This window comes from Oreochromis aureus, linkage group 7 (genome assembly GCF_013358895.1).
Source record: "Oreochromis aureus strain Israel breed Guangdong linkage group 7, ZZ_aureus, whole genome shotgun sequence".
Classification (NCBI taxonomy): domain Eukaryota; kingdom Metazoa; phylum Chordata; class Actinopteri; order Cichliformes; family Cichlidae; genus Oreochromis; species Oreochromis aureus.
In genome coordinates this window covers 25,749,453-25,762,202 of record NC_052948.1, presented here as the reverse complement: position 1 = coordinate 25,762,202, position 12,750 = coordinate 25,749,453, and the positions used below count along the sequence as shown (strand labels likewise).

The following is a 12,750-nucleotide window of genomic DNA, read 5'->3' as shown; positions in this document are numbered from 1 at the left end:
TGCTATGGTTTTGAGTGCTTCACTTCATTTTGCAAGATGGGGAGTTTTGATAAACCAATTAACAATTAAAACAAAGCAATTAACACAGTTTGTGTTCAGAGCTTTGAGAAACTGAGCCACAGTTTCCAGAAATGTATATAAATGTCTGGGGAATAATATGTTACGGGGAGTGGGGAAGTGATGTTACATAATGAATATGAGTCACTTATTTCTCTTTTTTTCTTGTTAAAAATAAGTGGACGCAAACTTCATTGAAGTCAGTTTTAATGAGAATTGAGAGTCAGAATCATACACAGAGCCACCTTAAAAAATCACCACGTCTAAGCTTGTCAGAAACATGTTATACAAGTTTAAGTCAAATGATTCACATACATATGTGTTGAGATGGATATACAACAATTAGAAAAGACATGGATTCTTAATAGAGTAATGATGTTTCTTACATATTCAGCTTAGAAACCTTGTATGGTAAAGTGACAGTGGGAAAGGGGAAGAGAATAAATAAGAACACAATAGACAAAAAAGAAGAATACATGTAAAGTGAAGAGCAAACAGAGAGAAAGATTTCATTTAACCCTAATATCATTAGAAACAACCAAGACTGTCAGTCTGTTAAGCTTAAGGCTTGATCATACAGGAAACATTTATCTGGTGATTTCTGTTTTGTAATACAATTTGATGTATTTTGCTAGCCAATTGTGTCCTCCAGGAAGTTTGCATGTATCAACACAGCATGCTTGCAGCATTTAGGAAGGTCTCTTGAGAAAACAGGATAAGGTTAACCACTCAGAAGATGTCTGCCCCTCCCTGAGCCTGGTTCTGCTGGAGGTTTCTTCCTGTTAAATGATAGTTTTTTCTTCCCACTGTTACCAAGGATGTTGTTTGACTGTAAAGGTTTTCTCCATATTATTGAAGGGTCTTTACCTTACAGTATGAAGCACCCTGAGACGAGTGTTGTTCTGATTTGGAGCTATATAAATAAAATTGAACTGAACTGAATTGAATATGGTTCTGTTCTTCAGTTTCTTCTAACATGGCTTATTGGGTCCCTAATTTTGACTTGAGCATAAAAATAAAATTGAGATGAATGATCTTTTGCCCATTTCTTACAATAAAAAAGGGGAACTATGTACACAATTTTAAAAATATAAAGTTTATGTATCATCATTATAACTCTAAGCTGCTAGGAAGAGTTCCACTGCTCTCACTCAAATGACAATCTAAATCACAGTTTTGCAAATCTCTGAACACAAACACATTTTGTTCTAGAAACATGGCCTTAAAGTACACTCTGACTATTAATTAGTCTCACTCATGGTCCTCCTTTGACCCACTCAACTGGAAGAACGATCCTGTATCAGAGGATAACACCGGCTTCAAGTGACAGACAAGAAGGTGAAGCAACGAAAACACAAAGGAAGAGGAAAGGTAAGAAAAAAGCCTGGGAGGGAGAAGGCATTCTTTTATTTTTGTCAGTTCATCTGAAAACTTTGTATTGTGGTAACAAATAAATGTTTTGTTTGTTACCTTTTTTCTAAAAATCTGTGCACTGATTTGCTTTGTTTTGTTTCTCATTTATTTCCATTAAAAAGGTTATACTGCACTAGATAAATGTAAATGGTATTTGGACAGAATAAACATAAAAATAAACATGTATACTTTTCCAAAACAAGGAAAAGTATGTACCATGGCCTCATGAAGCCAAGACATAGTCAAACACCTCTGATGGTAGGTTTTGAATTGATCGGTGTTTTTTATTCTCTCTTAGATATAATCATATAATAGCTGTTTGTATTGTTTAGTTGGAAAGAATCGGTTTTGAGAGTGCTGTGTTTCATGTTGAAAGAGTTAACTCCTTTGACTTTATGTTTAGAGTTCTGTGAAACTGACTTTTTCTATAAATGTGTTGAGATTTCTCTAAAATTTGCATTTTCTTTTGTGTAGAAAACGAATGAAACAAAATTTAAATTCTGTAATTCACTCCTGTAGAGTGAGGTTCTAATGAAGCCGACCCTCTCAGGTACCTTGCAGACCTTATAAGTAATACCTGACTTCCTGGAGGACTTTGAGTAAGCAAACACTCATAGTGAGAGAAAGACAAAATTTAAAACACTGACACTAATGCAAATATAATCAATTTGCTAAGATGAAATGAATGGCTTAGAAACAGAGTTCACATTATGGGTGATACTTGGTAAGCAAATCTACTGTAAGATAACTTCGATCATGTTTTATTCTAGCATTAGGATTGCAGTTTAGAAATGCACATATCTTTAATTACACAGCTCTAATCTAAATTTAGAAAAGATACAGAATCAGATTTATTCATAGTAACCAGGCAATGCAGGTGATGCACCTGTTTAATGTTTATACAATATACCTATATATCAATGCAAATCCCAGGTATACTTTTTATGTTCAGTTATTTTAGATGAACTGTTTTAGAATAAATACACTTTTGAGAAACAAAATCTTAGAAAAACCAACACCAAATATGTGACACTCAAACATCACGCACAGGATAGGATGACAGTGACTTTCTCACAGTATTGTAAATCTGTCTCATTTAACAAGAAGGGACGAAATAAATGAAGTGTGTCTTTTACTGCAGACTGATGATACATTCAAATATCAATAAATAATTAATCAAAGGCTTTTCATTTTGCTCTTCAGATGACTCTTCTAATGGCTTAGGAGGGGTTTCATGTATCAAGCTAATGGACAGCATGCTGCTGCCCCTTTGTTGATTCAAGTAAAATAAAGAAAAATACTGATTCCTGCATCTCTAGATGCTCGCTGAAAATTGAGGTATAGAGTCAGTAAGGCAATGCTAAACCCAGTATTCACTCATTGACCCAAGAGCATATGAAGTTAACAACTTTATGCACTGAATTCCTTGTGAGACTAGATTTTAAATTCTTTAGGCCAGTGTGGACAAAACAGTTAAAATCTCAAATACAGTGTAGAGACTAGGTGCACGACACATCACTAGACACACTGATGACAGTGTTATTTGTCATTTTCTGACTGTGGTCGATGAATGACAAACTATTTCTTTTAAATTACAAAATGCGTTTGATCTTTGAACAGTTCTTGAAGAGGGCAATAAAACATTGACTTTTTAGCATTTGTAACTTTGTAGTTTTAATCCGTTTTCCTGACTTATTATTTTTTATTAATTTATTTCAATTATATGAAATGCCTCATAACCCTGAATTGGATAAGAGGAAGAATATGGATGAATCAATGGATGCATAGTATAAAATGACACAAAACAAAATGACATTTCTTAAATCTAGATTTTTTTAGCCAGTCTCTAATGAGATAAATGCAACTCGTGACAGTAAATTACAACTGGAAAGCAAATCAAAAGATCTATAAGATTTACAGTAATCATATAATAACATATTTAGAAACAAAAAATAATCCAACATAGGAAAACAAAATAAATTAACATATCTCAAGACAGACAGATTTACAGTATATACATCCTAGTGTCTCAAGTATTATCCTTTCAGTTCACACATATATCAGTTCATTAATTTTTTTTTAGCTTTGGAAAATGGCAAATGGTTATCTGTAAACGGTCTAGTAGCACACCTTGCTAATAGTGAGTTGGGCCAGTTTCTAATTTCAAAACTGCCATAATTCTTTGTGCCATAAAATCAACAAGGTGCTGCAAACATCTCTCAGAGATTCTGATCCATGCTGACACAGTTAGTACAGATTTTTTGGTTCTACATCCACAACGTGAATCTGTGGTCTCACCACACCCCAAAAGATGGGTACACTGTGATCATAGTCATGGTCAACAACAATACTCGGGTAATTTGTGACAATGAAGGCATATTATTAAAGGCCCAAACGCTTGCCAAGAAAATATCCCACACCACCACCAGCCTGAATAACTGACATAAGGTTGGTTTGATCCATGGGTTCATCATATTCTGACCCTACCCTCCAACTGTCATGGCAGAATTCAAGACTCATCAGGCACTGATGGCAACATTTTTCCAGTCTTCTATTGGGACCCACATATTGTACGTTTAGAGATGCTTCTTGGTTGTAACGAGTGATTATTCGAGTTCCTATTGCCTTGTTATCAGCTCAAGGCAGTTTCAGCCTCGTTGGTGTAACTCTGCGGCTGGTTGTGTGGGTAAATCCCAGTAGTATCAGTTTCTGAAATACCAGCCAACCTGGCACTGGCATCCATGCCACGTCCAACGTCACTTTAATCACCCATTTTCACCCATTCTGAAGATGGGTTTGAACTTTAGTAGTTCATTTGGACCATGCCTACATGTCTAAATATATTGGGTTGCTGTCATGTGATTGGCTGATTTGATATTTATACTAATGACCAGTTTAACAGGTATACCTAATAAATTGACTGGTTAGTGTATATACTAAAATGTAATTTCAATTTCACCTTGGGTAGTTTGGCTTTTAATTTATTTTTTTTTTGCTTTTAATTTTTTTATACAGTAGATACTTATGAAACTAGGCTGGTAATAAGAAAAAGAAGAGTTTACAGCTAGTGGCCATTAGGCAGGTAAACAAAATGTAAAAGTGCTATTATTTTGAAAGACTACTTTCCTGGTTCCTAGTGTTCAGAAAGAAGTAGGAGGCACTTAGGTCCATTTCTATAGTGGCAGACAGTCACTCAGGCCATGCTTCCAGGCTCAGGATTGGAAGGTATGGTCAGGTTCTTGTAAAGCTAAGCAGCTCAGTGAGCTATCATGAGCTCCGGACTTAAAAGTGTAGTAACAATGATGTTTCAGAAAAAAAACTGTGTTGCAAGCTGCCACTGAACTAGCACTTAAGAACAGCAGTCATGTATAGCAGCTGCTGTACATGAAATATTTGATTTATGTGCATTGTTCTATTTTTTCACCTCCTTCCTTAATTTATACATGAACAGAAAGAAAAGTCAAGAAATATAATCTGCACATGGTCACATAAACTACACATTTCCTTGACATTAAGATACAACTATCTGGTCCTTGTGAATGCTCAATAAATGTGGTCTGTTCCCCAAATACCTGTGTCAGAACAACTGTGCCACAACCCACAAGAATGTTGGTGGTTTCAGGCAGGTGCAGAGCCAAACTGTGGCCACAGTGTAGCAACCATAAACAACCAAAAGCAAAACCTTTTAGGGATCCATGTGCTAATCCACGAAACTGAATTACATCTAGTGAATACTGTTTCTCTGAAAAAGGGGGGGAGGGAAAGGGCTTTAAAAAGAAAGCGAATTTTCTGTGCTCAACCTCAGCCTTGCAGCCTGGCCACCCCTGAAAATATTTTGGCTCTGCCATTGGTTTCTGGGGTTGCCAGAAATTAAAAACAGAATACAGAAATGTTAGTACTTTGAAACTTTATAGTGTCTCATCATCATCATTACTTTATATTAAAGATGTCTACCACTGCAACCCAAGACATGAGAAAGATTTTGTGAAATTGACGAGCTTGGGCACAGATATAAATTAAAATAATAAAAAAGAGAACAAATTCATCCTTCTGACTTTTCACATTTCACAAATGAAGACCAGGCAAAGATAAGCCACAGGAAGACTAGAAGGTTACTTAAGGTTTGTGAAACCTATTAGCCAATCCAACTGAGATCAATGTAATCCTGGGCAGGATTACTACCAGTAAACTACCAGTCCAGGTCAGGGTTTATTAACTAGTGCTGCTATGATCAAAACAGGGTGAAACGCACATTATTATGATGTGACACCTTAACTATACCACATCAGCACTATCAGGATAATCAGTCCACATTGTTGCAATACATACTTTATACTTACGTCTTTTTAGTTACAATTCCATTTGAAAAAACTAAATGGGTATAGAATTTGCAGGTTCCAGATTATTCGGTACTGATTCAATTCAGATCATTTTGGTCCAGTTAAATAAACATAATATACAATGTGTTAGTTGCAGTCCTCAAATATCGGGCAGATGAAAACTGGGTATTTTCAGCCCCTAATCCGCATAGTTTCACCACAGAGTATGCAAACAGATCACTTCTGTTTGGGGGCAATTCAGTGCTTTGAATATATTCCATTAGTGTCTCCTTGTGGCTATTATTATCCCAGTATGTCCAGATAGACTGGTGTGGCTTTCATCAAAGTAAACAGCATCTTCTGGATGTCCTTAATGTTGAGACGTTGTTGCGGTTCCCTCTGCCAGCAGCCAAGCATAATATCGTAGATTTCCTTAGGACAGAGTCTTGGGCGCTCCAGTACTCTGCCTTGAGTAATACACTCTATCACCTGTAAAGACACAGAGACCAGTAGCTCAGCAGAGATACTTTACTGTCTTTTTCAAGAAAGGACTGCTACGCAACCAGACTTGCATCAGTTGTACACTGCACTGGCCTGGCCTATGGCTGTATTGTTTTTTTTTTTTTAACCTGTCCCGTTTGGTTCTTTTGCCATCAGAATTATTGTCTAAAGGCGAAGAAAGATGCCCAACGGATTTACTTTACCAAATGGACCATCCCAGCCTTGCCGTAATGGTCCATCTGATTCACCTTTTATTGTTTATTTTATTTTCACTTGCTGAATACGGGACAGACTTGACTGGTGGAAAGAAAGGGAGAGAGAAAGAGGAAAAAAAAAAAAAAAAAAAACACCTGAGAAGAGGACGGGAAAAAGGGCAAAAACAAAAACCAACAGAATAAGCAGACAAAAAAAAAAATACATATCGATCACCTGGATCACCTGTTGAGAAAGAAAAAAGAAAGCAAGCAGAAGAAGACAAGAGTAATGAACAAGATCACAATGATATATGGGAATATGACAGTAAATACTAAATATTAAACATTATGGTGCAGCACGTGAGATCGACAGCGCACAGTGTGCTTTGAGGTAGGAGCCCAAAAGGGTGTAGTTTGTGTGTGTGATCACCCGTGTGTACACCTGTGAGCATGAACGCGCTTGTTTTAAGAGGTTCCTTCATGTAATGATCTGCTAGAGGGTGTGGGGGGCCACTGCCCCGACCTCCAGGGCATGAAGCAGGTATGGAGGAGATCAAAACTCCAGACATCCAGAGGCCCCCAGAACACAAGAGACCAAGGAAGACCAACAGAGGGGCAGCCGCGCACTATCCCAGAAAGAGCTGAGGAGAGTCCCAGATGAGGGGTCACTCAGCAGCCGCGAGCAGAAGCTGGGGGTTGCAGTGGCGTGCCCGTGAGCTCCGCCGGCAGCCAGCTGTGCCTGAGTGACCGAGCCCGGGCCGAGGCCGAGGCACCCCATCCCAGTGGCCCGAGCGAGCCCCAGGCTCTATGCCCCGATAAGCAGCACCAAGGAGTGAGCCGGTGGGTACCTGGGCGCCCACCCCCGGACACAAAGAACCACCAATGCACCTATGGCTGTATTGTGGAGTGTCATTATACTGATAGGCAACAAGTGATGCACACAGTATATAATGACTACATCATACAAATAATCCAGGTACATATTTGTTTTAGAAAACAAAACAGCCTATTAACAATAATGTTAAAATGTTCGAACCTTAGGAAGACTTCTTTTAAATACCTTTCTTACAAATAAAACCAAGCAGTACATCTACTGAGTTTTCTCGTTAATGCCAGGAGTATGAGGAAAATCTGAACATTCTTAAAGCCAGTGATTGTACTTGTTTGTGTAATCTGCATCATAAGAAAGAAATAAGGATATGTGAAGATTTTGAAACAAAACAAAACAAAAACCCTCAAACAGTCAGCAGCAAAACTGGGTCTGGGTTATTGCTTCAAACTCTGACTTAAATCCCACTGGAAACCTGTGAGGTGACCTGAAGACTAAGGTCCACCAAAAATAGCCTGGGATTGCTCAGAAAACGTACGAAACTTTACAACAAGAATACACAACCTACTTTTAGCATGATTGGGGTAATAATTTTGACCTAATTTTTAATAGGGGGGCTAATAATTGCATCCTCATCTGTAGATCGTCAACAGACTCTTCCCTTGTTACACCAGTAATGACACTGAGGATTGGATTCTACACCAGAAAGACCGTGCAGAAAGACCTTTGTTGTTACTGAAAGGACCAGATATTTTCTTACTGTACTGTCATTTTGTTTTCCTGACACCACAGGGTAGGTTTTCTATAGCTGTTGCAAGTCCTGTAGTGTCACCAGCCCTAAAGGCTGCCGTGGGGGGCCTATGATCCTGTCCTGTCAGCCATGGCTTCTGGTTAGCATGGACAGTAACAGTTTTGCAGTGAGTGACATTATCAGTGTATTTTGCGATGTATGCTGCAACAGCCTCAGCGTATTCCTTAATGTCTGTTTTAGGTGGGTGCTTGTTTGAAGATGTACCAGTTTCTAGTGCTGAAGCAATCCTTCAGAGTTGAGGAGGCCCCCTCTGGCTACACACATCTGATTTTGTGTTGGTCTGATGGCTCTCACTCTGGGTCTGTATGCAGGTCTCAGAATAATGGTGAAGTGATCAGAGAGTCTGACTTGGTGTTCACAGCGTCCAGTAGTTATCTTCCATGGTCCTAGCAGTGGCGTTAGTGGTGGGAGGGATGTAAACATCAATGAGGTCAATCGATGTAAATTCCCTTGCTAGGTGGACTGGTCGGCACTTAATGATAACAAACTCTGAGAGCGGAGAACAGTGTTTGTGCACAGCAGTAGATTTCAGCACCAAGCGCTGCTGATGTAAACATCAACACTGCCCTGCCACAAGTCCTTCCTCCTTCCATAAAGACTTGGTTGGCATGGTAGATTGTTACCCGATCTAGCTTAATGGAAGAGTCCAGGATTCAGTAAAAATAAAAGCACATCTTGCACTGTGTGTAAGATATACTGGATCAATTTTGATGTCTAATGAGTGGCTAGCCTAATCTATATACCTTCACACTTGTCCCACTTGTGCTCTCTCTCACACTGCCCCAGTGTCTCCTCTCTGGGTGAGATACAGTCCGTTGACGTGGTAATCCAGCAGAGAAGTCTCAGGCCCTGGAGTATCTCTGTAACTTTCTGGTCTGAGTTGAGGGTGTTTGGTTTTATTTGTTATATCCAAAAGGGAGTGGTGGCAGTATCTTGTAAAGTACATCAAGCACTTGACATTGTAGTAATTAAACACTGTTTAGAGTCTAAACAATACCAAACAGCTTATTCTGCTATTGACACTTTTTTTGAGCTTATGGTACCCCGGGTGTCTGATTAAGGACACCTGTGAGTTTGGACCCTGCTACAGTGGTCAGTTGGTGTCGATTCTGAACATGCCATGTTTGACTGAATTGGCTAGGACTCGTGCCGTAGGGCAACCAAAAGCTGATGTTCTGCAAAACCAAGTGGCCGAAGTATTTGGAGTGAGCCCTAGTAGCATCTCCAAATTGAAGGCCCAGTTCCATATAACAGGGGATGTCAGAGACAGGGCACCAACTGAGCATTCCAGGAAAATTACACCACAAAAAGACCAATTCAATCCAACTGAAATTTATTTATATAGCACAAAATCACAACAAGAGTTGCTTGAAGGCGCTTTATAATGTAAGTTAAAGACCCTACAACATTATTTTGTGGAAATTCATCAGGTTTTGGAGAAGTTAGGTAAAATGAGAGTGGCTATTAGTTCTGTCCATTAAGTTACAGTGATATATGCACCTCTATTTTTTTCATAATACTGGACTAATAAATTGGGTGCCTAGGGAAAAAAGCTCATTTAAGTAAAATAATCAAATGTTTTTGTTCCTGGTAATTATATCATGTCCTCAGCAAACGACAGTGTTGAAATAATAGTTTACCTCATTATTGGCGAGCTGGAACCATGGCTGTTTTCCATAAGTGAAGATCTCCCACAGAATAACGCCAAAGCTCCACACATCACTTTCTGTGGTGAACTTTCTGTACATGATGCTCTCTGGTGGCATCCAGCGGATAGGCAGCATGGTGTGACCTCCCACCTGAACATACAGATACATACATACACACATGCACAAGTTGAAATGCTTTATGGGAAAGTTATAAGCAATATGATAACTTCAAAAACTTACACAAACAAGTCAGACTCAACATGGCAAATCTGACTTATACATTTGTGATAATCATTTGAATATAAAAGTAAATACATGAATTCATGCTGGACTGAATTTTGGGCACTGGTAGTCTTTTCACAGATAACAAAGTAACACATTCCGCTTAGTTACTCAAACAAGCAAAAGACATTTTCTTGGCTTTAACACGTTATAAAATAAATGCTGACTTCACAATGCAATGGCTGTAGAAGAATGACATCACACTTAGATTACCTGTCTTCAGAAAATTTAAAATAAAATTATGCCATACACCAAATATAAAACAAATTTCTACCATGCCTTCTACCAGAAGAGCCCATCTAAAGTTTACAAAATGTTTTCTATATTTTTAGCCTTCATGTGTGCACTGTATTCAGAAAATATATAGAACATGTCATATTTTTGTTTTTACTAAATTTGCAGGAATTTCACACAAAGTCTCTTCACTTCATCATTATGGGCTATTATGTGTAAAATTTTGAGGTGAAAAATGAATAATTGAATTGAGTAATTTCATCTGTTTTGGAATAAGGGTGCAACATAACACAATGTGGAACAAAAGAAGTGCTGTCAACGCTTTCTGGATGCACTGTATTTGCAAAGGTCCCTGTCATAAAACAGATGTTACAGAACAGTTACAGAACAATTCCTCTACTTCTCCAGTTCTTGAAGACTTTAGAAAAGCTGTTTTTATAAACTGGTATTAAGCGATTACCAATATGCCTTCAGAGTAAACACATCAGTGTAACTGCAATGAAACGTCTTGCCTTTTAAAAAAGCTTTTGATACTACAGGTCTTACATTATTGATGAACAATTTAGCAATGTTGCCCATGAAACTTACCATTTCATTGCTCATCTTTGAAAACATTTCCAGTTTTGATAAAAGAAAGGAAGACAAAAATACAAGAAGAAAAATGTCCTTACCCTGTAATAATCTGTGCTGTAAATGTCTCTGGACATGCCAAAATCTCCTATTTTGACCAGAAGACCATTCCCCACCAAGCAGTTCCTGGTTGCCAGATCACGATGCACAAAGTGTTGAGATGCCAAGTAGATCATCCCAGCTGCAATTTGGCTGGCTATATGAAGCATCTGGGACAGACCGAGTTCACCACTCGTCTGCAAAGGCTGTCCATCCACTAGGATCATGGCATCTGGCCCATGGGCTCTGAGAAAATCATCAGAGGGTTGCACTGTTAGGAATGCAGGACATTCAGAACAATTTTAATGCAAGACGGTTCGACTTAAAACTTAATCTGAAGACTACCAAAACATTTTGGTAGTCAATGTAGGGCCCAGTGTCAGAAAGCTGGGTCTGCATCAGAGGTCATGGGTGTTCCAGCAGCACAGTGACCCCAAACATAACTCACAAAGCACCCAGAAATGGTTGAAGACAAAGCGCTGGAGAGTTCTGGCCAGCAATGAGTCCGGATGTAGATCCAATTGAACACTTACAGAGAGATCTCAAAACTGCTGTTGGGAGAAGGTGCCCTTTAAATCTGAGAGACCTTGAGCAGTTTGCAAAAGCAGAGTGGTCTAAAATTCCAGTTGAGAGGTGTAAAAAGCTTGTTGATGGTCATACGAAGTGATTGATTGCAGTACCAAAAGAGGGTGCTACCAAATATTAAGTTGAAGGTGCCAACAATTTTGTCCAGCCCAGTTTTTGCATTTTGTGGGAAAAGCTGTCAAACTCAAGTTTGTTTGTGTTGATCCACTGCACATAAAGGAAATAAAGATGTGTACACCAAAACAAATGTAATTGTAACAATTTTATGGGAGAAATTGTGCATTTTTTGGAAAAATTCCAGGGGTGCCGATCATTATCTTCGTGAGTCTTTATTATATGGCGTGCTACTGGCAAAAGCCAGTTCTAACCTTTGAGTCCACACTCTTTTATGAGTCTTGCTTAGGTTGTGGAAGAGGTTTGTTGTGTTAATCTCTGTGGCTTGTTTGCTGCGTAATTTGTACAATACAGTTTTCTGCTCAGTGTCAGACTTTCCATAACAAACCATGTCCATGCTACAGAGGTAGCCCCTCATTTAGGAAGGGGCTCCTCAATTCGTTTTGGCTGGTCCTTCTGTTGTTCTGTGGTGACCATTACTGTTATCTAAAGCAATGAAAAATATTTACAGTAAACAGAGTGTTTTGCAACATCACGAAATAAATAATAGAGTATAATATGAAACAATAGATGTTTTAATATTGTCATCCGATATACTTCATCATATCTCTCACAGACACACATTAGTGAATAGCACTGTTACAAGTAGAATCGAATTCTACTTGTAAAATTGTCTGTCGTCAAAACCCTGTAGAAGAAGAAAGACACACCTGCTGCTTCAGTGGTTGACTTACCTGAGAAACTTATTGAGATCTCCGTGCTTCATGTACTCAAAGACCATGATGAGAGGGTCTCCATCCACACACACTCCGTAGAACTTCACTATGTGCTCGTGTTGAAGGTTAGTCAGGAGCTCAGCCTCACGCTGGAAATCCTTTCTGGCTGCAAGTGTGGGATCCTTCAGCGTCTGGGAGATTCAGAGAGTATGCTGTTGTCATACGATCATATCACAGCACGAACGTTACACTCGGATAGCTATGGTAACAGTTCTCCCTCACATGTATATCCATAAGCTTTGGATAAAACTTCATTAATTACTTACAGTAAATGATCCTTAAATTGGGCCAGATTCTGCCAGTATCTGACTACAAAT

General features: G+C 38.7%; 1 protein-coding gene across 1 annotated transcript in view; it reads right to left on the bottom strand.

Annotated features, from left to right (window-relative positions):
- Positions 1 to 3,253: 3,253 nt before the first annotated feature.
- LOC116319269 (NT-3 growth factor receptor-like) overlaps positions 3,254 to 12,750 on the bottom strand; it is a 72,933-nt gene continuing 63,436 nt past the window's right edge. The window contains exons 16-19 of the mRNA XM_039614366.1: positions 12,392 to 12,564; positions 10,961 to 11,204; positions 9,765 to 9,923; positions 3,254 to 6,278 (exon numbers count right to left, since the gene is read on the bottom strand). Of these exons, the coding sequence (XP_039470300.1) occupies positions 6,093 to 6,278; positions 9,765 to 9,923; positions 10,961 to 11,204; positions 12,392 to 12,564 (762 nt within the window). The 3' untranslated portion in view covers positions 3,254 to 6,092. The remainder of the gene's footprint in view (positions 6,279 to 9,764; positions 9,924 to 10,960; positions 11,205 to 12,391; positions 12,565 to 12,750) is intronic.